We start from the raw sequence: 26,912 nt of genomic DNA on the forward strand, positions 1-26,912 counted from the left end.
AGGACCGCTGGTTCTGTGGAGCCTTCAGCTGAGGAGCCTGGTTCCGATTAGTGAACCTGTTCAGATGATGATGATGATGATGATGATGATGATGATGATGATGAGGGGAACTGTAATCAGTGGCAAAAAGTGAGTATTAACGACCTGCCATACATATGGGCGCCGAGCGAGAGAGGGCGCCAAAACGTTTGTTTTTGGTATTTTCTGTATTTCAGCTGTTTGCGGTTTGAAGAGATTTACATTATTTTATCTCAAAATTTATCTGTCAATATTGTCCCATAAACTGACACATTTACTCAAAATGCATCGTCCCAGTTTTTATGTAAGTTTTTTAAGTTGTTTTGATTTCTCTCTCTCTCTACAAATGTTGAATATTGTTTGGTAAAAGTTTTTTATGCTCTTTCTGCATAAGTTTTAAAATATTGCACTCTATCAATTCATAAAGTTTCACTAAGACTGACTATAAATATTCTGTTTGTGTGATCTCTGTTTCCATGACGACTAACGGCTCTCTTCTGCAATTATGACAGTCGACCTTTGACCCTATGTGGGGTCAAAGGTTGTCAGTTTGAAACCAAAACTTTATACGGTTCTGGTTCTGTACTGCAGGTGATCAGAACCAGAACCCCTGAGCTGTTACGTCTCTGCTCGGCCAGCAGGGGGAGCTGTTACGTCATTTATTGAATCTTTCTGGCATTTATCACGTGACCATTTCAGAGCCACACCTCTCCAGCAGGTCCGGATTCGGTCCAGACAGACGGAGCCGGAGCAGCAGAACTTTAGTCCTTCATCATGAGGTGAGTTTCCTATTGATCGGTGATCTGCAGCTGCAGCAGTTTCTGATCAAATGATCAGTTATTGATCAGGAAACAAACTTGGACTTTCAGATGGAGTCTGGGTGAAAGGTTCTGGTTTAACAGAGAACAGATTAATTGATCTGGAGACTCACAGAACCGGGTTGTCAGATCATGTCTCTGGGTTAAAACACCAGCAGGGCCTGATTCAGAACCATTTGGGCCCCGGGCTGCAGCTGGCGCTGCTTTTGGTGCCCGACCCACGAATGATTCTTTTAACTGCGAATAGATCAGATCCAATTGTGATCCAGACATTCCTGTACGAGCCGGGGATATGGACTTAGAATTTTATCACAATATTTTGTGGGATTGTTGTTATAATGCTAAAAATTATGATGAAAACTATTTATTCCAATTTTTTTAGGTAACTATGGCTGCGAACACATGACAGAAAAACAAATACTGCTCTAGATAAACATTATGATTTTGGAATCAGCTTCGACAGGACGCCACTTACTTAAAAAAGTGGGATGTAAATAACAAAGATTTACTAATTTACTATATAATTAGTAAATCATTTATTTGTTATACCAGTTATACCCTACATATCTGAAATAACATGATAGCTTATATCACAAAGCGACACATGGTAACTACATTTAATCATATTTTCAGATTTACTGATGTTTATTGATGCTTTTGTGGAACAAACTGGAGAAAATCGTAAAAATAAAATTTCTGATAATGTCATTTAAAAAAAAATTAATAAATTTTTTATCAAGATATTGATAAATCTATTTTTTTCATAATAAACAATAAATGGTAACAACATCATATGATAAATATCCATCCCTCTGTTCCAGTCCCATCTGGTCTGGTTGGTTCTGATCCGGTTGTCTCTGTGCCTCAGGGTCTTCCTCCTCTCCCTGCTGGTCCGGTTCGGATGCGGCGCTGAGCTCCAGTTGGAGATGTACGGCAGCCTGGAGTCTCCAAACTTCCCCGACCCGTATCCCACAGACACCAAGCGGAACTGGACCCTCAGCGTTCCGGACGGATTCCGGATCACGTTGTTCTTCAGCCACTTTGACCTGGAGCCGTCCTACCTGTGCGAGTACGACTTCGTCAAGGTAAGCTAGGAAGACCCGGAACTGGATCAGGGAACTTTCTGGATCCGGCTGCCTTTCAGAGTCTGAATAGGAACCAAGTTAAATATCTTTAAATGTAGCTGCAGTCAGACTTCTGTGTGAACGGTTTCTGACTCCAAACCGACCCGCATGAAGAAGAAGAACATAGCCGCCGCCCAGCAGCGCTCTGTTAATGGGAGTAAAGATGGCCGCCACCCAGCAGCGCTCTGTTAATGGGAGTAAAGATGGCCGCCGCCCAGCAGCGCTCTGTTAATGGGAGTAAAGATGGCCGCCGCCCAGCAGCGCTCTGTTAATGGGAGTAAAGATGGCCGCCGCCCAGCAGCGCTCTGTTAATGGGAGTAAAGATGGCCGCCGCCCAGCAGCGCTCTGTTAATGGGAGTAAAGATGGCCGCCGCCCAGCAGCGCTCTGTTAATGGGAGTAAAGATGGCCGCCGCCCAGCAGCGCTCTGTTTATGGGAGTAAAGATGGCCGCCGCCCAGCAGCGCTCTGTTTATGGGAGTAAAGATGGCCGCCGCCCAGCAGCGCGCTGTTTATGGGAGTAAAGATGGCCGCCGCCCAGCAGCGCTCTGTTTATGGGAGTAAAGATGGCCGCCGCCCAGCAGCGCGCTGTTTATGGGAGTAAAGATGGCCGCCGCCCAGCAGCGCTCTGTTTATGGGAGTAAAGATGGCCGCCGCCCAGCAGCGCGCTGTTTATGGGAGTAAAGATGGCCACCGCCCAGCAGCTCTCTGTTTATGGGAGTAAAGATGGCCGCCGCCCAGCAGCGCGCTGTTTATGGGAGTAAAGATGGCTGCCGCCCAGCAGCGCTCTGTTAATGGGAGTAAAGATGGCTGCCGCCCAGCAGCGCTCTGTTAATGGGAGTAAAGATGGCCGCCGCCGCCCAGCAGCGCTCTGTTAATGGGAGTAAAGATGGCCGCCGCCCAGCAGCGCTCTGTTTATGGGAGTAAAGATGGCCGCCGCCCAGCAGTGCGCTGTTTATGGGAGTAAAGATGGCCGCCGCCCAGCAGTGCGCTGTTTATGGGAGTAAAGATGGCCGCCGCTGTCTGTGGATGTGTTATTATGTAAATCAACTTTTTTGAGTTTTACGTTTTGTTATAATATTATCATCAAAAACAAACATGGAGGGTCGCTTTGACTCTTTTATGCATATTTGAGGAATACTTTAATCTCCATGGCAACAAATCAGATGGCAATAAAAAGCCTGGGTGGACCTAGCTGGTTTTATACTGGTTTGTACTTGAATTACATTGTTTTTTTTTGCTGGTTTGTGTCTTTTTATAATGGTTTTAAACTGGTTTATACTGATTTATACTGGTTTTCACTGGTTTTGTACTGGTTTTTTCTTGCTTATCACCCAGGTTTTATACAAGTTTGTATTAATTTATTCTGGTTTGTACTGATTTACACTGGATTATCTTGGTTTGTACTGGTGTGAGACGGGTTTACTGTTGCTGCTCTGAATCTGAGGTGTGTGTTGGTGCACATGTTAGGTTTATCAGAGTGTGTGTCGGTGTGTATCGGCGCCCCGTGGTCCGTTGACCCTCCCAGTCTCTGAGTCAGATAAACAGCAGCTGAATGTAAACAGAGCTGCTGGTCTGTTTTCTCTCCCCAGTTTGGACTGAGCCCTGATGGACCCAGATCTCTGGGAGGTTAATGGTTCCAGTTTGACCCATTTGGGGCTTGATAGAAGTTGGTCTGATGAACCTGGAGCCTGCTGCTCATGTTAGACTTTGTTCTGACTTTAGATTACTTGAAGTCAGAACTTTGTGGTTCTGATCCAGATCTCTGGTTCTTCATTCTGACGCAGTTTCTCTGGCCTGCTGTGCTGCTGTGCAGGTGGAGGCGGACGGAGAGGCGCTGGCTTTCTTCTGTGGGAGGGAGGAGACGGACACCGAGGCGGTACCGGCCCAGCGGGTCATCACCTCCCCCAGAAACTCCCTCACCGTCCAGTTTGTGTCTGACTTCTCCAACGAGGAGCGATTCTCCGGATTCGTGGCTCATTATAGCGCAGTGGGTGAGGAAACCCAAACAGCCGAGCTGCTGCTTCCTCAAGTTCTGATACAGGAAAAGAACCCGACAGTTAGCATGTCGGATTAACATGAAAACGTTCAGCAGCGTCTGAAATCAGTGATGAACCCTGACATGTTCAGACCATTTTTATATGGTGATTTTTATGATCTATATACTATTGAGCCACAACATTTAGATGCAAAACTTACATTAACAAAGAACCGAAGGTGTTTAAACAAATTGGATACAAATGGATTGTTTTGAGAGGATTCTCATGTTCTCCTTGTGACACAAGGTTGAATTAAGCACTTTAGCATTAGCTTCCGCTAAAGACTATGTTTATGATTAGTGCTTTAGCGTTAGCTTAAGCTAAATTCAGCGCTTTAGCATCAGTGTAGTTGATATATAATTAGTGTTTTGGGGTTAGCACCGCTAATATTTCAGTGCCTGCCACTGGTTTTCTGATTTTCCCAGTCTCATGGTCATTCTAGATAAAAATAAAATTATTTGGCCACAGAGGAGAACATTTTCACCAAATACCTCACAGATTTCTACATTATGTCACATCTTCACAAGCAAAAAACTCAAAACTGTCTGATGTCCAAAAGTCAAGAAATAACATATTTTTCCATGATTAAAATCATAAAGTTCTGATATTGAAACTGAGATATTTTCTGAGTAGTGAGATGGCAGCACTTGGACGGGCCGACCTCTTCCTGCTGCTTGAAAACATCAGAGCCTGAACTCTGACCCTTCTTCTTCTTCTTCTGCAGATATAGACGAGTGCAGCGAACGCGGTGATGAGGAACCGCTCTGCGATCATTTCTGCCATAATTTCATTGGGGGATACTACTGCTCCTGTCGCTATGGTTACCAGCTGCACACAGACAACCACACCTGCAGAGGTGAGTGTGTCGGCGCCCCCTGGAGGCCCACGTGGAACCTGCCTTTACTTTGTAACAAGACATTTTCACAGTATTACAAGTTGAATAATCCGCCAGTGGAACTGGAACTAGAAACTAGTCAAAGTGACTTGGTAAGATTTAGTGTTTTTGCAGTGCAGTGAGCAACATGGATCAGAGTTAAACTAACTGATCAGTCATAACTCAGCGAAAGGTTACAAGTCAGCTGGTTTTCAACCAGTTAAACCATTGTAACCAGTAGACATTCACTTGATTTCACTGACACCAAAGCATCAGGGGCCTCAGGGGCCTCAGGGGCCTCAGGGGCCCGGAGCTGTTAGACCTCAGTGTGGCTGATAACAGCTGCTGATTGGTGGAAATGTTTACATGATGAAGACGTTTTGTGGAGGAGGAAGCTCAGTGAATCTGTGTGTGTGTGTGTGTGTGTGTGTGTCCAGTGGACTGCAGCGGCGCCGTGTTCAGGGAACGCTCTGGCATTCTGAGCAGTGTTAACTTTCCGGGTCCGTATCCGAAGAGCTCTGACTGCTGGTACCGCATCGAGCTGGAGGCTGGGTTCAGGGTCCAGATGAACTTTGACCCCCGTTTTGACGTGGAGAGCCATCCGGACATCAGCTGCCCCTACGACCACCTGAAGGTGGGACAAACACATCCAGGTTATCATAGCTAACCAAAACGAACAAAAACTGAAACTGAGAAAACAATTTCATTAACTGAAATAAATAAAAACGGTCATTAATTAGGAAAAACTCAAACTAATTGGAACTGCATTTATAAAACTAAAACATACTGAAATTATAGATACAATGCCCTCCGTTTCTGTGTTCATTAACCTATTAATTCGCTTTTCTTGCTGATGTGAAATAGATGTTTTATGTCAGCTGTTGGTAAGTTACGGTACTCCAGGCTCCTCCTGGCAGCTACACTGTGCTAATCCGCAAAATGGTAACGGCAAAAGTTGGGAGAAAACTCCAGTCAGCTGGTTATCCCACAATAATTGGATACGGTTTTTGAAAATGTTTTTTTCTGTGGAGTAGTCATTAACCATTTGATGTATTCATAATCACAATACTTTGGTTCATTTTTAGTTGCATAATTAAAAAAGATACAAGTATAAAATGCTAATAGAAACTAAACATTAAAGTAATAATTAATAAAAACTAGCAAACACACTCTAAAAACTAATTAAAACTGAATTAGATTGGGCGTGCCGCGGTGGCGCAACCCGTATTTGGAGGCCTTGAGTCCTCGACGCTGCGGTCGTGGGTTCGACTCCCAGACCCGACGACATTTGCCGCATGTCTTCCCCCCTCTCCTTCCCTGTTTCCTGTCAGCCTGCTGTCATATAAGGGACACTAGAGCCACAAAAGACCCCCTGGAGGGGTAAAAAAAATAAAAAATAAAAAAAATGAATTAGACAAAAAGTCAGCATAAAATGAAACTAAAGTATAATGAAAAACCCAAAACTATTATTATCCTGCCTCACACTCCTCTCCAACCACACACACACACACACACACACACACACACACGGCTGCGTGGCTATCTTTGTGGGGACTTTCCATTGACTTCCACTCATGTTCTACATCCTAACCTTTACTCTAACCATCACATACCTGACCCTAACACTAGCCAAAACTCAATGCACACCTCAGCCCTGAAACTAACCCCTAACCTAAAAACAGCATTTCCCCTCATGGGGACCAAGGAAATGTCCCCACAAGCAGCTCTGGTCCCAATAGCCCCTCATTGTAGACAGAAATATGTCCCCACAAGGCTGTAAGAACCTGGTTCAGACTCTGAGGTGATGATGGAGCATGTGTGTGTCAGATCCAAGCAGGAAGCAGAGAGTTTGGCCCGTTCTGTGGCGATCGGTCTCCAGGAATCATCCGGACCGACAGCAACATCGTCTCCATCCGGTTCCACAGCGACGACTCTGGAGAAAACCTCGGCTGGAGTCTGAGCTACACCGCCACCGGTGAGACCACGCAGGGGGCGGTGCCACAGGCTGATGTGGAGAGAGAAATTAGGCTTTTATTTTGAAATTACAGGAAGTCAGTGTCCAGTACCTGAGGCTCTGCCCAACGCGGTGATGGTTCCGATCCAATCAGAATACTCCTTCAAGGACCATGTGGTGTTCAGCTGTCAGCCGGGGTTCCTCCTGGTCCAGGTGAGGCTTCACTCTGCTGCTGGGAACTGAAACTGGAACCAGTGGCTGAACTGGGAACAGACAGAGACATTCTTATTGGTCTACACAGGAAACACAGGAGAGAGTCTGATTGGCTCTTGACTTCCTGCAGGTTTTATTTGATCCATCAGATTAAATTTGATTAAACTTTATTTACTTTAGTTAGTCAAAATAAAAAACTGAAACTCTTGAATTTTGCTCACATGGAGAATTTTTTATGACTTTAGATTAATGGAAACCAAAAATTTCTCATAAAATCAGAATACATCTGGCCAATGGTGGGAACACTTCTGCTAACCCGCTAATGTGCTAATAGCTGAGCAAATGTTTTGTTTAGCACTTTAACTTTTTTGCTAACTTTAAAAACATTTAGCACACTCAAGTTGCCCTAAAATATTTTTTCGAGCTAAATGCTAAGTGCTAATTTGCTCAGTTGTTTTGTTAATTTTAAGTTGAATAAAGTTCAACATTTGTGTTGAAGTTTTGGTTCTTGACTGTTAGCAATAGTTAGACATTTATGTTGAGGCTCTTACTTTGAGGTGTGTGTCAATATGGCGAAATTTAGTGCTTTAACTTTTGCTAAATACCATGTTGGTGTAGCTTTTAGCTTTAGCAAAACTAATGTTTATGATCTGTGCTTTAGAATAGAATAGAATTAGAATAGAATAGAATTCAACTTTATTGTCATTGCACTGTCACAAGTACAAGCACCGAGATGTAGTTTGCATCTATCCAGAAGTGCAGAATATTTATTTACAGATGTACAAGACTATGTATGTATGGACTATAAGGGGTTATAGCAAGAGATCTAGATATTGTGTATAAATATAAATATGGGAGCTGTATGCACAGATTATACAGATTATACAGAATATACAAGAATGTTAAGGAATGAATTATATATGTATATAATATAATACAAGATAAATAATGGCAGATAAAATGTACAGGTTGTATGTGTGTGTGAAAAAAACAGTCCGTGATGTGTGTGTGTGTGTGTGTGTGAGGATAGTCCATGTGTTATTGTTGTATGAGCGGATAGGGGAGTACAGTCCTTATAGTTTATGTTTTATGTCAGGAGGCGTTCAAAAGCCCGACAGCTGTGGGAAAGAAGCTGTTCCGGTGCCTGGTGGTTCTGGTCCGTAGGCTTCTGTAGCGCCTCCCAGAGGGCAGGAGGGAAAAGAGTGTGTGTGCTGGGTGAGTGGAGTCCTTTGTGATTTTCCCGGCCCTTTTCAAACACCGCTTCCTGTAGATGTCCTTGATGGCAGGGAGCGGTGCCCCGGCGATATACTGGGCAGTTTTCACCACCCTCTGCAGCGCCTGCCGGTCGGAGACAGAGCAGTTCCCGTACCAAGCTGTAATACAGTTGGTGAGGATGCTCTCAATGGTGCAGCGGTAGAAGTTCGTGAGGATCTCTGAGGACAGGTGGTTCTTCCTCAGGGTCCTCATGAAGAAGAGGCGCTGATGCGCCTTCTTAATGAGTTTGGAGCAGCTGATCGTCCAAGTCAGGTCCTCGGAGATGTGGACTCCCAGGAACTTAAAGGTGTCCACACGCTCCACCACTGTCCCCTTAATGTGGATGGGTGGATGTAGGTCAGCGTTCCTCCTGAAGTCCACGATAAGCTCCTTGGTCTTCTCGGTGTTCAGCTGCAGGTTGTTTTTGTCGCACCACTCAGCCAGACGGTCTACCTCCTCCCTGTAAGAGGCCTCGTCATTATCTCTGATGAGGCCGATCACCGTGGTGTCGTCTGCAAACTTGATGATGGCGTTAGAGCCGTGGACAGGTCTGCAGTCGTAGGCGAAGAGGGAGTAGAGGAAGGGACTCATCACACAGCCTTGTGGCACTCCGGTGTTTATGATGATGGTGGATGAGAAGTGGTTGTCCAGCCGGACATGTTGAGGTCGACTGGTCAGGAAGTCGAGCAACCAGTTACACATGAGTGGACTGATGCCGAGGTCTGTGAGTTTAGTAATGAGTTGTGATGGGATGACAGTGTTGAATGCTGAACTAAAATCTAAGAACAGCAGTCTGGCGTAAGTGTTCTTACTGTCCAGGTGAGAAAGGACAGAGTGCAGCGCTATAGAGACTGCATCCTCTGTGCTCCTGTTCTGCCTGTATGCAAATTGGTGGGGGTCTAGTGTGGGGGGGAGACAGGATCTGAGGTGTGCTAGGACCAGCCGCTCCAAGCACTTGGTAATGATGGGGGTAAGGGCTACCGGGCGGTAGTCATTGAGTCTGGTTGGGTTGGGATTCTTGGGGATTGGGACGATGGAGGTAGACTTGAAGCAGGTCGGTACCACAGCGCGGGCCAGGGACAGGTTGAAGATGTCCGTCAGCACTCCTGCCAGCTCCCCAGAGCAGGTTCTGAGGACACGTCCAGGTATGCCATCAGGACCCGCAGCCTTGTGGGATTTAATCCTGCTCAGAGCCGCTCCTACGTCAGTGGGGAGGAAAGTCAGTGGCTGTTGGCCTGGGGTGGTAGCTGCTTTGGTTGCAGTTTAGGGTTAACCTTTTTGTTAGTACTGCCCTCCACTGCATTTGGGCATTAAAGAAGGATTTTTAATAGCGAAATCATATTTTTGGTCATGTTGTGGCCCCAGCGGTTATAGGAAAGACTTCACTCCTCCATGCTGTGATGTGTCTGCAGGACGGTGGGACGTCGGATCGTCTCCAGCTGGAATGCCAGGCTGACGGCTCGTGGAGCGGCCGTCCTCCTCGCTGTGACAGTAAGACTCGGATCTGAGCTCAGAGCTGCTGATGGACTTGTTTCCTGTCCAAAATGGAGATTCTGGAGTTTCACTCAGCAGATCTCCAGTTTCTGAATCTGCCCTCTTGTTTTACACACTCAGATTTATTCATTACAGATTATTTAATTAGTGTGAAGCTGCACTGTTTCCAACATTTAATGCACCAAACTTCAGGTTCGAGGGGTTTAATCCTCTTAACTGCAGTACATAGTAATTTGTTACACCAGCAGGGGGTGCTGTTGTTAGGAAAAAGGAGATTTTGTTTGGACCTCATGTTTCGGCCAATTTGCCAAAATCCATTTTCATCAACGTTTTTTTATGCACCTTATTAAGAGTTGGTCTAGAAAATATTGATAGAAATGATGAAATAGGGGCGTGCTGTGGTGGCGCAGCGGGTTAGCACGCCCCACGTTTGGAGGCCTTAGTCCTCGACGCGGACGTCGCGGGTTCGACTCCCGGTCCCGACGACCTTTGCCGCATGTCTTCCCCCCTCTCCTCACCCTCCTTCCTGTCTGCCTACTGTAGAAAAAAATACGTACCACTAGCGCCGCAAAAAAAAAAAACTCTTCGGAGAAAAAAAAAAAAAGAAATGACGAAATAACTTCCTCAATTTTGCAATAAAGTTTTTACAGTGGCTAAACAATAAGTGATCATTAGTATCAATATTAATATAAAGTTTGTCACCTTTCCTAGAGGAGTTTAGAATCTTGTAATTATCTAAGGTTTTGCTCACCAAGCCGCGCGTGTGTGTGTGTGTGTGTGTGTGTGTGTACGTCCCTGTGTAAGAGTAAACACATACCTCTGAAGAAAACCTACAGTTTAACTGTTTTACTGCATTATTTATGGCAGCACGATTAGTCAGTGCCGACTATCAGTTTGTGATTTCCTTCATCCGTTCCGTCACTTAAATTTGAAACTCATAGATTTTTTTCTGTAACACTTGCTAGTGTGATACATGTCAGTAAAGGTTCCTCATCTGTAAATGTATTTCTGAAGAGTGTGGCAGGGACTAAACAGGCCTGGGTGAGGATACTCATATGAATCTTTCAGTTTTCCCTAAAGTTGAACGTTTTTTACAGTGCACAACCAGGCTGCAAGAGTTGCTCCAACTTGGGAAATTGTTGGTTTTTTACCTTTAAAATTATCCACTACTTTTGTCTCTGACTTTGTTTTCCCTCCATCCATTATTTTACACACTTGAGTTTGTTCACTAACAAAATATAATACACCTGCAGTTGTTGAATTTTCCATCATTAAACTTATAAAGGATCAATGTGAACCATCAGTCTGTATTAAAATAGTTAACACAATTCATATTATTTATTTAGATTTGATGTTTTGATGTTTGCCCTTGGATTTCTATCGATTTATTGAACGATGGTTTGTGTAAATATTTATTAAACTGAATGGCCTTTTAGGTTTCATATAGTTTTTTTCTTTTTGTGTTTGTTGCACAAATCCAAATATATGCTGGCTACCAATCAACAATTCAATCAGTGAATTTGGGTTTTTTCTTAAATACTCCGTCTCACCGAGATTTACTTACATCTTCTGACATCTAACCCAACTTATAATAACATAGTAAGGCCCATGGACAAACCATGGGTCAAAGGTCAAGGTGGATTCTTTAAACAGCTGCACTGGGTACAAAGCAAATTTGACAGCACAATTTACAAATGAGACCATTTCTGGAAACCCCAAGTCTAAAAACTGTATTTATCTGATCACCTGCAAAATTTGTCAAATTTATTATGTGGGCGAGACAGGCAACAGCCTTCTCACCGGTTTCACCCAACACAGATATAACATCAAACATCAAAAAGAAAAACATGTACAACTTGTGAAGCATTTTATCAACCATGGCTGGGAAGCACTTTTGGCCTTGGTACTGAAATGTAACCCAACCTGGTCCTCAGCACAGAGGAGAACGGCTGAGAGGATTTGGATCCCTAGGTTGGACACACAGATCCCTACAAGTCTGAACAAGAGGTAGGCCTTGGGCGTGACCACCAGCAGAGAGTGTCCGTGCACGGTGTGAGGGCATGGGATCCTTCAGGAGCCCTAACTCTAACCCTAACCTTACCCCGAACCCCAACCCAATCCCGAACCCCGAACCCTATCCCAACCCAACCCTAACCTTACCCCAAAACCCAACCCAACCCTAACCTTACCCCGAACCCCAACCCTATCCCTTCCGTCCATTTATAAAAATATGACTTGACACAGATCCTACTTTTTAAGGCAAACCCGGTCTCCATAGCAACCAGCTAGCGTGTGCATGATGTCTACTGGTTGCCATGGAAACCAGGTTTGCCTGAAAAAGTAGGATGTGTGTCAAGTCATATTTTTACCCCACGTAATGTAATAATACACTGCCTGGCCAAAAAAAAGTCACCACCTGGATTTAACTAAGCAAATAGGTACAAGCCTCCTATTGGATAAGTACTGCATAGGCGATTATCTTTCAGCTGGCAACAAGTTATTTAACCCCAGCTGATGCAATGAGTAACTCCTCATATCGTAAACAACCATGGCAAAAGACACATCCTGTGGTCGTGGAAAAGACGTTAGTCTGTTTAAGAAGGGTCAAACCATTGGCATGCATCAAGCAGAGAAAACATCTAAGGAGATTGCAGAAACTACTAGAATTGGGTTAAGAACTGTCCAACGCATCATTAAAAACTGGAAGGATGGTGGGGAACCATCGTCTTCCAGGAAGAAATGTGGTCGGAAAAAAATCCTGAATGATGGTGATCGGCGATTACTTAAACATTTGGTCAAATCAAATCGAAGAAAAACAACAGCAGAACTCAGGAATGTGTTTAATTGTGAACGCAAAAGCATTTCCACACGCACAATGCAAAGGGAACTCAAGGGGTTGGGATTGAACAGCTGTGTAGCCGTAAGAAAACCTCTAATCAATAAGGCTAACCAGAAAAAAAGGCTTCAGTTTGCTAGGGAGCATAAAGATTGGACTCTGGAGGAATGGAAGAGGGTCATGTGGTCTGATGAGTCCAGATTTACCCTGTTCCAGAGTGATGGGCGCATCAGGGTAAGAAGAGAGGCAGGTGAAGTGATGCACCCATCATGCCCAGTGCCTACTGTACAAGCCTGTGGGGGCAGTGCTATGATCTGGGGTTGCTGCAGTTGGTCAGGTCAAGGTTCAGCAACATTGTGTGCCCAAAGAATGAGGTCAGCTGTCTACCTGAATATACTGAATGACCAGGTTCTTCCATCAATGGATTTTGTCTTCCCAAATGGAACGGGCATATTCCAAGATGACAATGCCAGGATTCATGGGGCTCACATTGTGAAAGAGTGGTTCAGGGAGCATGAGACATCTTTTTCACACATGGATTGGCCACCACAGAGTCCAGACCTTAACCCCATTGAGAATCTTTGGGATGTGCTGGAGAAGGCTTTGCGCAGTGGTCAGACTCTCCCATCATCAATACAAGATCTTGGTGAAAGATTAACGCAACACTGGATGGAAATAAATCTTGTGACCCTGCAGAAGCTTATTGAAACAATGCCACAGCGAATGCAGGCTGTAATCACAGCTAAAGGCAGTCCAACAGAATATTAGAGAGTGTGACCATTTTTTGGTGGCGACTTTTTTTTTGGCCAGGCAGTGTATATTAACTTCCCTCTGATTTTCTAATTTATTAAGCATTTATATCATGCAGCTACAATCAAATATTGATTTTTTTTTTTTTTTTTTTACAGATTTTTACTTTGAGGAGGAATTTCCTTCCTCTCTTGTCTGGAAGGTTTAATAAACTTCATCCAGCAACTTTTATAATTAACTTTAAATCAGTCTGGAACCTTAGATAATTATTAAATACACCTGAAGTGTAGACCAAATAGCCTACAGTTGTAGTCTCCTAGTGCTCCCTCCGAGTCTCCTCCCCCCAGTGGTTCCAGTGCTCTCCCGAGTCTCCGCCCCCCTAGTGCCTCCCCCGTCGCCTCCCAGTGGCCCCAGAGCTCCTTTGTCGCCTCTGCGCCGTCGTCGCCCGCCGGACCTCCCCCGAGGTGAACCCGTCCTGTGCCTCCACACTTTGTTGTGTTGATCTTTTTGGACATGTTCGGGCGTCTGGTGTCCGCCCTTGAGGGGGGAGTACTGTCAGGATTGGGATTTCTTCTGGTGATACTGGTATGAACAGTGAAATAAAGTAAATGACGACCCAAGCAGAGACCGCCCAATCATAATGACTGAAAGAAAAGGCAAAGTGTGCAGTAAAAGTAAATAAAGGAAACAAAAGAAAACAAATCAGCCGTAATAAGAAATGAATCATGTACAGATCAGTAAGACAATCAAGAAAATCTTCTACTTTTTGGTGATGACGTTCTTGGTCCTTGTCGACTGACTCTGACTTTTCCAAATTGATACTTCCAATGCTAAATTCGCCGTAAATTTCCTGATCATATTTGCTCATTTCATCGTCTGTTGTGTCTTCAGACAGCAGATAATATTCGCTTTCGTTTCTATAGTTCACCACAGTTGGTACGATTCCACAGTTGTAATTGCTTTCCTGAAAGCTAAATTTGTCCTCTCCTCCTGCGTACTTCTCGTAGAAGTAGATGAATCCTCTTCTCTTCATGTCTTCTACGCAGCCCTCATCTGCTTTGGTTACCAATTCATCTTCAATTTTATACACTTCTTGTCCACATATCACATATGTATAAAAATTGTACGTCTGGGAATTTTGGATTTCACAGCAGATGACCGAGGATAGACAGAACAATTGGCTTCCCATTACTAAAGAGACTTCAATGGTTGCACTGGGAGTCACAAGCAGTCCGCCGTCACTGAGCTGTCGATGCAGGAACATGCTGATCACATCTGTTGTGTCGAGGATGCAGATGTTCTCTATTGTACAAGAGCTGCAGCATTTCTTCAGAGAACTCGCTTCCTGAAGATGGCGTTCAAACAGAGATGCCGTGGTGTCATTTGGTCTTGCGTTTTTCAGCTTAATCAGGTCACCTAACTCTGTCAAGACCGGTCCAGTCATCTCACAGTCGAAACAAGTCATAAGCTGCAGTATTTTGCAGGTTGTTTTGACACTATAAACTTTTAAAACAGTCAAAGCAACATTCACTAAAAATAATATCCCAACCCTCTGACTTGGTCTGTTCAACTCTAAAAGTTCACTCTCTCTCCTCACAAACTTCATGCACTTTGTGATGTCAAACTGCCGAACACTGCATGACTTTCGGCTGGTTGGGAGATCTTCTTGCTCTGGATTGTCCCTGGAGGCACCTGATGGATGTCCTGATGACTCTCCACAGGCCTGCTGGCCATCCTGAGCCAGGTACTTTTTGATGACTTTCAGGTTCATAATGCTGTGCATCGTGACATTTGCCAATCTGTATCTGAAATTCTGGCAAACGTGAATGACTGGAGCAAGATCACTGTTTGTTGGATGTTCCTGGTTCAGTGCATGGGGACTCGGCTTCCTGACTGTGTCTTCAGCTTCAGCGCTGGTGCTGTCACTGCTCTCTGTGGAGTTTTCTTCCGCAGTGCCATGTTCGTTCTTCGTTGTGCTAATTTCTTTAGCACAAACTTCATCTTCAGGATGTTCTTCAAATCCAGAACATCCATTTCTATTCCCAAAGGTGGAAGGGATCGGTTCGCTGCTCTTACTCATATTATGCTCTTCAACAGAAGAGTCAGCAGGAACAGTGAAAGCCAAGCAGTCTTCTGGTGTTTCCATTTTACTGCTGTTCTCCTCTAAATCAGCATCAGCAGCGTACCAGCTGCTGAACTTCTTCACTGCAGTAGTAATTATATATCCAAGTCCGAAACCAACGTGGAAGAATGTGATGTAGTATTTCTGAACGGATCGTTAGAAATACTAGAAATTCCTGAGAATTTGTTTCTCTTTCGAAGTTGTCCTAATCGTACGAAGCGATTCTTCACGATGCCGACCTGATCCAACCGATTTGAGATGCAGAGTGAAGGAGAAGTTCTGTCTGCCAGTCAAATAGAGCCTCTGTGACTGATGATGTCATCAGCCTCTGTGACATCATCAGTCACAGAGGCTGATGACATCATCAGTCAGCTCACTCTTTTGAAAAACGTCTATTTTTCTATATCAGATGTTTTATTGACAGTAAAAGGTTTTGATATGAAGCTGAATGTTTGTTTTTCCTGAACATCAACACTTTCCTGCTTTATTGGTTTATTGAAAATAAAACCTGGATGTTAAAGACATGGAGGAAGAGATGAAAACTAAAAAAATGTATTTTAAACACAACCAGACTTTAAACAGTTTTCAGTAAAATAGTTGATGGAAAATAAGAAAATATCACAAATCTGTTCACAGATTAGAGTCGAGTAATTAAAGTATTCAATTATACAGATTATTTTATTTCACAAAATATTTGAATTAAATAAATTTTTAAAAAATACAATGTAGCTTAGTTTACTTTTGGTTTATTGGATTTTTTCTTACATTATTTATAGGCTTTAATTTATTCAAGATTTAATATTTTTGTTAAATTCAATTTCATTTTATTTTACATATCTTATTCCCCAGGATTTCAAATAATTGATATATTACAGTTAATTTGGTTGGATTTAAAAATATTTTCACTATTAGTTTTTTAGATTAATTTTATTGTAATGTTAAAATATGCAATATTACACTTTTCTTTTCTTCCTTTTTCATTTTATTATACAATCAGATTGTGTTTCTGCATCTTTATGATTTTCTGTACATGTAGAAATTATTAAAGCACAAAGTGAAAAAAAGAAAGAAATTACAGAAACATGTTGGGTAAATAAATAACAAACAGCTAATTTAGAGATAATTATTTATGGAAAGTATTTTTTAATGGAATGAAACTTCATGTTTTATTCCATTTTTACTGCTGATAGAAAAATAACATTTATTTGAAAAGTTGTTGTTGTTGTTCCTCGGAGTCACCAGCAGGTGGCAGCAGCGCCTCCTCTCAGCTGTCCGGAAGTCTGGACCAGACTCGGCTGTTTCTCCCAGTAAACCGGTTCGTCTCCCAGTTTTCTTCCAGTTAACGGAGTCGAAAGGCGGCTTGAAGCGGGGACAGCTCGCCGGGATGGAAGAGCATCAGAACGGCAGCGAGGTTGGTGTCTGAGCCGGTAGTTTACTTTGGTTTGCGGATGTTAGAAAGGAGGAGTTAGCTGGAAAAAAATCAACAAACATGTTTGCAAAAAGAAGTGGCATCATATTTTCACTTAAGACTTAGGAAATAGTTTCATGATTTCGGTTATGCCTGTAGAATTTAAACTGAGGTAACACTGAACAATGAATAGTTTTAAATAGTTTGAAAAAAATTGGTTTTTAAATTCATGCACAACTTTGCAGTTTACAGCATGGTATCAAAAATTAAAAATAGTTTTAAATCACTAATATAAGGATGAAAAATAAATCCGATGTTGTGATGTTTCTGCTCCTTGTGTCCAAAAATATTTCCTAAAGGTTAATAAATTGTTGGAGCAGATGACCGGTTCCCTCTTTGGTCATATGGACCCGTCAGGTTTACAGGTCTCATTCTGTCCTGATAACTGGTCACAGCTTTACTCTCAGTAAATACAACTATCATCTTTGTACTTTTCTTTCTAAATCCTCTTTTAACCCTGTTGCTTGTCCAGTAGCAGAAACACTTACATTAAGAAACCACAATCCCTGAATTGCTTTATCACCAAACTTCTATAACCGCAGGATCAAATAATTATGGAATTGTACGTATTTATTCATATTTTAAAGGTATGTACTTTTAGGACTGCCATTGAGTAAAAAGCTGCATGAGCTACTGGAGTCTAAACCTCAGTCACCATGTCTCCTCATCTTCTGAAACAGCCACAGATCAACAGTTTGACAACCAGTTTGCTTTGTGAAGCCTCACTGGGAGGGAATCAGGTGCAAGTTGGGCAGGTTAAAGTAAGAGAAACCAGATACTGCATTCAGAGCATGATGAAGACCAGCAAGCAAAACATTTAGAGAGGATGTAGGAGAATATCAGAGTTCAGGAGATACAGGAGAGAAGATTTGACTGAATCAAGACATTGCCCAGAAGTTCAAACTGGGAAGCAAATTACTAGCTAAGTATGTGGAGCAGGAAAATGGGTCGTATTTACTTTAATTTATGCAAACCAATTACTGCAACATATAAAAGACAAGTGTAGTTACACCTTGTGATTTTTGCAAACAATATTCTTAAACTCATCCAAAATATTATTCTCCACAAAACTTCTTTTATTTTTATGTAGCAAATATATTTGCTACCTAGATTAAAAATTCATGGTCTCATTATTTGACATGGTTGTTCTGTTCAAAACCTTTTGGTTTGCTTGAGCAGAAAGTGTCTGGGTTTGTTAAGATGTTAAATTTTTACCACCTAAAATCTTCACTACTTTCCAATAGTTCACTTTTTATTTAGTTGTTTCATGGACTCAACTTCAATAGATTAACTTATAAAGCATTTTTTAATCCAAACGTTCCTTCCTCTTGTTTAAGATGAGTACAAACAGCAAGTCGATGATAATTAAGTGATCTTTAACTTTTTGTTTTTAAGTCTAAGGTTTTATTTTACAGTGAGGAAGGCCGGAGTCCAGGTTCAGCAGACGGCTGAAGGCGTCTGATCCGCTTCAAACTCAGAACCTGTTTGCTTTACGGCAAAACTTTGGTAAAGTTAAATTTAGTGGCTAAAGAAAATCAGACGGTTCGTTATCCAACGTGAGAAATTCCTTCAGGTCGTCAAGTTTCTGGTTTGATCTGATCTTGTTATTCATTATGATTAATAATTAACGGTTGATTCTTTTGTGTCTAGATGCAAAATAATCATTGAATTCACAATTGAGGTTTTATTATGGGGATTCTGCAGATTAAATATTTCATAGTATATTTCAATGATTCCTTTCATACAGTCTAAACTCCCTGAAAAGGAGAAATGACCTTTCAGAGAAATATAATTTTGATTGCTTTGAGTTTGATGATATTTTACTTAATCTGACTGATATGATCTTCTTTAACTCATATTGATGCTTCACGTTGATCATTTATAAGCTGATCAATTACAAGAGGTTTACTGTCTGTTAGTGAACATTAGTGAACAGCATCATTAGGACCAAGGAACAAAAACTGCAGATCATTTTAAAGGTAACAAAACAATTAATCATGTTGTGAGTAAATCTTGGAGCATAGTTGTGTAGTGAGTATGTTTAATTTTTATTTTTAGGTAAAGTGTACCAATAGCAAACTGAGTCAATGTTGATATAAGTTATTATAAGTTGGGTTAGATGTCAGAAGATGTAAGTAAATCTCGGTGAGACGGAGTATTTAAGAAAAAACCCAAATTCACTGATTGAATTGTTGATTGGTAGCCAGCATATATTTGGATTTGTGCAACAAACACAAAAAGAAAAAAACTATATGAAACCTAAAAGGCCATTCAGTTTAATAAATATTTACACAAACCATCGTTCAATAAATCGATAGAAATCCAAGGGCAAACATCAAAACATCAAATCTAAATAAATAATATGAATTGTGTTAACTATTTTAATACAGACTGATGGTTTACATTGATCCTTTATAAGTTTAATGATGGAAAATTCAACAACTGCAGGTGTATTATATTTTGTTAGTGAACAAACTCAAGTGTGTAAAATAATGGATGGAGGGAAAACAAAGTCAGAGACAAAAGTAGTGGATAATTTCAAAGGTAAAAAACCAACAATTTCCCAAGTTGGAGCAACTCTTGCAGCCTGGTTGTGCACTGTAAAAAACGTTCAACTTTAGGGAAAACTGAAAGATTCATATGAGTATCCTCACCCAGGCCTGTTTAGTCCCTGCCACACTCTTCAGAAATACATTTACAGATGAGGAACCTTTACTGACATGTATCACACTAGCAAGTGTTACAGAAAAAAATCTATGAGTTTCAAATTTAAGTGACGGAACGGATGAAGGAAATCACAAACTGATAGTCGGCACTGACTAATCGTGCTGCCATAAATAATGCAGTAAAACAGTTAAACTGTAGGTTTTCTTCAGAGGTATGTGTTTACTCTTACACAGGGACGTACACACACACACACACACACACACGCGCAGGTACACTGACCACCACTGCCCTTGACCTTCCCCAGAGGTCATGAGAATCATCCTGTGGGATCAGCCTTGTCCCCCTTCACGCTGTGCATCAGGAAGACATTCTTTAAATCCAGAGGTAATTACAACATCCAGATCTATTTAAACTTCTCTATGTATAGAATATACTATATATATTATTCTTGATTATCTAACACTTATTGTTTTTTCATACTTTAATTGTATTACTCTTAAAACTCAGAGGTCAGAAGGAGTTTACCAAAACAAAGTGTCACAAAGATGCGACTAACAGATGTCAAGGGAATGTTTTTTTTTTTTGGGGCACATTGGGTCACCGGAAATTAAAAGCAATTATTGATTAGGGTCATAAATCAGTCCACTGATTAAATTTTGCCATAAGGATGCCTATATATCTCTGCTGGACTATTTATGTAAAAAACCCAAAAAACTGTTAAATTAACTAAAACTAAAAAAGATGACGGAGACGTTAACGGAAAATATTTGAAGAGTTTGCGGGATGTGGAAGCTACCAAATGAAATGAAGCGGATGACATAAAACCCATAAAAACATTGGTTGACATCCTCAGGAACCATCAGCAGTTCGACGTTTTCTTAAACTGCAGGTAAGATACTGACTGCTGATAAACACCCTGCAGTACCCCCACCTTAAAAACCTGGACTGTCCCTTTAACACCTGGGTTACACTCCTGTAACCTGATCCTGATTGGTCGCTGACTCACGTCTGTTGCAGTGGTGGATTGTGGGATTCCTAAGAAGGTTGATGGAGCTGTTGTGATGTTCGGTCGCCATGACAACAGCACGCTGTTTGGAGCGACGGTTCGTTACGTCTGCGAGGAGGACGGCGTCCAGCTGAGCAACAGTAAGATGGTGATGATGTCATCGGATAAATTAAGATCTTAATATTTAGTCTAATGATTATTATTGTTATTTTATATCTAATCAAACCAAAGATCTGATCTATTGATCATGTAAACCAAAGATCACGGAGCGTCGGTGGGTTTCTGTGCTCAGCTTCGTTCAGGTGCGGCCCAGCAGGAGAGTGGGTGGATGCTGACGGAGGAACAGAACTTCCTGTCTGTCTGCCAGGTACGACTCCTGCATTAACCTGAAAATAATAACCGACACATACTAAACATATCAGACCCACGTTTATTTTTTCATGTTTTCATCAGCTGTTAATAATTAACAGAAATAAATCATAATGTACATCATGTGTTTTAGATGTGAGCTGAAATACATGAACATTAATATTCTGATTTATTGAATTTGACTGTTTGACCCGTCTGTGTTTTTCTGTCTCTGCTGTCTAACATACATGTTTACCTGAATGTTCACTAGTTCATTTTCTTTTCTGTTGTTTCTTGACCTTTCTGTCTGTTTTTATGCCCGTTATTTTTTATGTTTACCCATTTGGACATTTATTCTTCCTGTTTGCTTACCTGTCCATCTGCTTGTTTACCTGCCTTCTATGGAGCTAAATTGAGGCCATAAAGTTTGTTCAAAAGAAATAAAATCTGAAACTAAATAAAAAACCTTGAATCTGAAAGGTTGTTTGGAACATTTTTTCAGATTTAAATCTTTTTTTTTTCATTTTCAAAACTTTTTTTCATTTGCATTTTTTTTCTTTTGAACAAACTTTATGGCTCTAATTTTGCTCCATAGTCTGTTCCTCAGCACCTGTTTGTCTGTTTTCCTGTCTATGTGTTTATAAATTTATCTTCTGAGTTTTTTGCCTGTGCAGTCACCTGTCTCCTCACTGTCTCCTCTCCGTCTCCTCACTGTCTCCTCTCCGTCTCCTCACTGTCTCCTCTCCGTCTCCTCACTGTCTCCTCTCCGTCTCCTCACTGTCTCCTCACTGTCTCCTCTCCGTCTCCTCACTGTCTCCTCACTGTCTCCTCTCCGTCTCCTCACTGTCTCCTCTCCGTCTCCTCACTGTCTCCTCTCCGTCTCCTCACTGTCTCCTCTCCGTCTCCTCACTGTCTCCTCTCCGTCTCCTCACTGTCTCCTCTCCGTCTCCTCACTGTCTCCTCTCCGTCTCCTCACTGTCTCCTCACTGTCTCCTCTCCGTCTCCTCACTGTCTCCTCTCCGTCTCCTCACTGTCTCCTCTCCGTCTCCTCACTGTCTCCTCTCCGTCTCCTCACTGTCTCCTCACTGTCTCCTCTCCGTCTCCTCACTGTCTCCTCTCTGTCTCCTCACTGTCTCCTCTCTGTCCTCCAGCCTGCGGCCTGCCTTCTCGGCCTCTCCCCCACCAGGTGAAGCGGATTGTGGGCGGTCGGAGCGCTGAGCCCGGTTTCTTCCCCTGGCAGGTTCTGCTCAGTGTGGAGGACCTGTCCCGGGTCCCTGAGGACCGCTGGTTTGGCTCCGGGGCCCTGCTGTCTAAGTCCTGGATCCTGACCGCCGCCCACGTCCTGCGGTCCCAGAGGAGAGACGCCACCGTCGTCCCGGTCGTCCCGCATCACGTGAAGGTGGATGTTTGTCCCTGAATGTGAGGTTCATGCTGTCTTCGTGTCTCAGTCAGGACTTTCTGTCCCTCAGGTGTTCCTCGGCCTCCACAGCCTCAGAGACAAACAGACGTCCGCCGGCCGCTCTGTCGATCAGATCGTCCTCCATCCAAACTTTCAGCCCGACAACTACAACAACGACATCGCCCTGCTGAGGCTGAGCGAGGCGGCGGAGTTTAACTGGCTGGTCCGTCCCGTCTGTCTGCCACCGGCTCACCGACAGGTGAGCAGGAGGCTCCAGGTTTCAGGTTGTTACGGACAGTTGGAAAGACGGACATGGGGTTACTGAGAGACAGGAGGGGGACACTGTTAAACATTAAGGGTGATGAATGAAACACAGAGGGACACAAAGAGACACTAAGGCTGTTTTCCCTCCTGATACTCTGGCAGACTCAATTTGATTTGGGACCAAAGTTGAGTCAAACCAACCAAACCCTTTGAGCAACCTGTTCCCCTCCTGGCCTGTGGGGGCGCTGCACCAAGAACCACTGTAGGAAATGACACAAAAAACCTCTGAAGACACTGAGAGCAACTTCCTTCTTCACCAAATGGAGACAAAATGGAGGCGTCAGATTTTAGTGGTTGGAGGATTTCTCTTTAATCCTCTTTAGTCTTTGGTTAAAGACCACGAGTCATTTCTCATGCTAGTGCTAGGCTAGCACGTTTGTTTGGGTTGAATTTACCCAGAATGCCCTGTGCTGTAGCTTACTTCCTGCTTTTTGAGCGGCCTTTAGTCTGCTTGCTGTTCACATATGCATTCGAACCGATCCAGAGTCCACTTCATCCAAACCCAGATGGAGGCTTGTAGGCAGAACAAAGTTCACGTTTTTGGTTTGATTAGCATTCACACCAGATACATTTGGTCTGCTTTAAGAGGACCAGAGTTGGTTTCCCCTATTGGTCCAGATCTTTTCTCCAGATGTGAAAATACTCCTGCAGAACTGTTCAGTTGGATCCAGACCCGCTTTCTGAGCTGCTTGCAAACCTGCAGACCGGCCTTGATCCGAACCAACATGGAAACAAACGTCTTTTTAGACTTACGAGCCACCGTAGCTGGGCATCATCAAATGAGCCCTTCAGTGTTGCTAATGCTGCTGCAGCAGGCGCTAACTGGACTGAAATTGGATAGATAGATTGGATATGTGAGCATAGATAAAAGATAAAAGACAAGAACCTTCAGATAAAAACAGGAACATTCGGTTTCAACCTCTGGTCTAATCAACACATTTAACACATTAGATCAATAAAAAGCAGTCTGACTAAAATAATAAAAACCTAAACATGTAAACAGTTCTATAACATTCACACATTCTCACCTCTTCAAATGAACTGGACTTTTAGACGGACTGGATTAAATCGGACCAAACAGGTTGGAGGGGATGAAACCCTAAAAACACAGATGGTGTTTTCCACCTTCCAGGTTGATGATGTGATCTCTTCTTTGTCTTCTGTCTCCATCAGGACCGTCCGTCTTCCCTCCTCCCCAACTCTCTGGGTCTAGTTGCTGGTTGGGGGATCTCCAACGCCTCCTCCACCCCGTCCCCGCTGACCTCTGACCTCTTGCAGTACGTGAAGCTGCCAGTGGTCCCTCAGGACGAATGTCAGGCCAGCTACGCTTCCCGCTCTGTCCGCTACAACATCACAGACAACATGTTTTGTGCGGGTTTCTTCCAGGGTGGGCGAGACACCTGCCTGGGGGACAGCGGGGGGGCGTTCGTGATGCAGGCGGGGCGGCGGTGGGCCGTGTTCGGCCTGGTGTCCTGGGCCGGGCCCGAGGACTGCGGCAGTCAGAGGGTGTACGGCGTCTACACCCGGGTGGAGAAATACCTGGACTGGATTCAGAGCCGTGTTCAGGCTGCCCCCTGGTGGTGAGGAAGAGACGCTGCGCCTGCCTGCAGAGACCTGCTGCTCTGCAACATGCAGAATCTGATCAATCATTGGATTTATCAGGAATTTTCATGGATTGCTGAAAGTTCACACTGTAAACTGATGACTCTGTGTTTTCACCATGTGAGCTGCATAATCTGCATAATCCGATCAATCAGCCTGCATGTTTAATTCAGATTAGTATCTAGAACTTTCTCCACTTCTTTCAGAAACTCCAGACTATTATTTTAAAATTTATAAGCGTTATGCAAAATAACAAAACCTTACCAAATATTTTTACTGTAGTTTCTTGTTCAAATATTTTAGTTCACTTGAAATAAGACAAAATAAACTTACAAAAAACTTTTCTGCAAGAAATAGGAGCTTGGTTTTAGTCAGTAATTCTTAAATATTGATAAAAACTGTTAGTTCCTGTGGCAGATTATTTCAGTTATAACAAGACATTTTCCCCACATTATAAACTATATAATCTCCTTGGGGAACTAATTCTCACTGACTCACACAAGCTCTTATATCTGGCTAAAAAATTACTTGCACGTTAGTTTTGTCTTATTTTAATCCTACTATGTTACTTACTGTGTGCTGTTGGTTAGTAACAGGTGAAGTAGAATGTAAACATCACTTTAATGGAAAACTTATTCCATCAGAAACATTAATCTGATTCCAAGGGAAAGTATATTTAACTCTGTGATATTTTAGATCATATTTAAGTTTACATATACTTTACTAGTTACAATAAACATCATGTATTTTAGTAGTTAAGGCATTTTTCTATATATTTATATTTATTTCCAATTATTTGCCATATATCTCAAATGCAAAGAATGGCAGGAGGATTGCTTTTATTGATCACAACTGACAAATGTTTTACTGGGTTTTTTCAGAAAATATCTGACAAATATTTATCTTAATAGGGCAAATTTTCAAAACTCTTCTTAAGTTTTGGCTCTACAACATCTCACACATCTCTTTCCTACAAAAACGTCTGACTTCTTAATTTCTTTAATTAAACTATTACATTATCAAGTTAAAAGAAATCCAAACATCACAAGTTTTTATGAAAAAGTTCTTTTGACTTGGGGTCCAAACCCAGCTCAGGCCTTAGTCCTCAACGCGGCCGTCACAGGTTTGATTCCCGGCCGGGCGACCTTTGCCACATGTCTTCCCCCTTCTCTCATTACCCTGTTTTCTGTCAATTCACTACCAAATAAAGGCCAGTAGAGCCAATAAAACCTTTAAAAAAAGTTCTTTTGACTTGACAATTTCGATTTTACAATTAAAAAAATGCAAACAAAAAATGTTGCAACCACAAGAGATGGAAGAAAACAGAAAATACAAGTAATAGCAACAACAAACAACATGTAACTGCAAATTTTCTCCGCAAAACCGAAGTCCTCCAGGCCACTAGGGGGAGTCGACTAACAAATTATATGGGACCAGACCTTCTGTAAAGATGTAATGTCCAGGAGAGGAGAAATTTGGAGGATTAAAGGAATGATGTCACATTTCGTATCTTTTCAAATATGCAGACTTTTATAATATTACAAAACAGCAGCATATTTACATACCTAGTCCAGACTCTCCCCGATGGTCTGGAGGACTTTCCTTTTGTGGAGCAAGTTTTCAATGTTTCATACTTTGCTGTTCGCAGCATTATTGTACATAAAGAATAAAACGGTAAAAAGACAAATGACCAGCACCAGGCAAATCCCACAGTCAACTTGATTCAAATTTTAGCTTCACATCATCAACTAGTTCACAGAGATAAAACCAGACTGCCTCATACTGTAGATGAGATCCGAACCAGTTGTGCTTGATCTCCTTAAAAAGTTTAAGTTTTCTCTTCGTACGTTTGTGAAAGGACACCTGGAAACATTCACCTGTTCAACCTTTTATTGTCCGACAGGATTGGTAATAGTGGGCTAGAATTTTGTGATTTTAGGGTTTTGTTTCCCAATAAAACCCCCCAGTTCAATCAGGTGTTTTTATATGTAGAGGAAGAAATCATTAAAACCTTTCAGAAATCAGAGGTTTTTCAGAGAACAATCATTCAGTTCATTCAGACAGTGACACAGATTGTTCAACTGTTTCCTGATTGGTCTGTGAGCTACTTCCTGTCTGTGCCAGCAGACCTTGTATGAGTTTCTGATTGGACTCCAGTGAAATCCTGAGGAGGAAACGGAGGAACAAGTCCAGTTGTCTATGGGAGCTCTGTAAGACCTGCCTGGTCAACAGCTCTCTGATAGAGAGACGTCAGATCTGATTTGCTGAATTTAGAGAAACTTCTTTCTTCTTCAGAAGGTAGTGCTTGCTTTTCTTCCATCAGGTTGACTCCAGAGTTATGAAGGTCAGATGAACATAAAGAGCAGCCAGAAACTCCTGAACACTCAGATGGACGTAGCAGAACACCTTGTCCTGAAACTGCCCTCTCTCCTCTTTAAAGATCTGTGGCTTTGTTTTTTCAGTCATTGCCCAAAGCTCATGACCATAGATGAGGGTAGGAACATAGATTGGGGGTTTTCCTTTGGACTTAGCTCTTTCTTCACCATGGTAGATCAGTACAGCACCCGCTTCGCTGCAGACGCTGCACCAATTCACCTGTCGATCT

The 26,912-nt window shown here is 42.5% G+C and overlaps 1 protein-coding gene across 2 annotated transcripts; it reads left to right on the plus strand.

Annotated features, from left to right (window-relative positions):
- The first annotated feature begins 30 nt into the window (after positions 1–30).
- masp1 (MBL associated serine protease 1) lies at positions 31–25,530 on the plus strand. 2 transcript variants are annotated; one of them, XM_028045250.1, is made up of 14 exons: positions 31–129; positions 737–797; positions 1,705–1,921; positions 3,774–3,951; positions 4,721–4,852; positions 5,308–5,504; positions 6,698–6,845; positions 6,919–7,037; positions 9,704–9,782; positions 20,646–20,774; positions 20,927–21,001; positions 22,134–22,381; positions 22,452–22,640; positions 23,879–25,530. In XM_028045250.1, the coding sequence occupies exons 2-14, from the start codon at positions 793–795 to the stop codon at positions 24,287–24,289; spliced, it is 2,127 nt and encodes a 708-aa protein (XP_027901051.1). In that variant the 5' UTR covers positions 31–129; positions 737–792; the 3' UTR covers positions 24,290–25,530. The 2 variants fall into 2 exon arrangements, with proteins under 2 accessions (XP_027901051.1, XP_027901052.1); XM_028045251.1 differs by lacking the exons at positions 31–129; positions 737–797; positions 1,705–1,921 and adding an exon at positions 3,559–3,659.
- Positions 25,531–26,912: the final 1,382 nt, after the last annotated feature.

This window comes from Xiphophorus couchianus, chromosome 18 (assembly GCF_001444195.1).
Source record: "Xiphophorus couchianus chromosome 18, X_couchianus-1.0, whole genome shotgun sequence".
NCBI classification, from domain to species: Eukaryota; Metazoa; Chordata; class Actinopteri; order Cyprinodontiformes; family Poeciliidae; genus Xiphophorus; species Xiphophorus couchianus.

Excerpts from the sequence above, each read along its gene's own strand:
- masp1 (XM_028045250.1), top strand. Across the intron at positions 3,952-4,720 it reads GGCTCATTATAGCGCAGTGG|ATATAGACGAGTGCAGCGAA; the intron begins GTGAGGAAACCC and ends CTTCTTCTGCAG. Across the intron at positions 22,641-23,878 it reads TGCCACCGGCTCACCGACAG|GACCGTCCGTCTTCCCTCCT; the intron begins GTGAGCAGGAGG and ends TGTCTCCATCAG.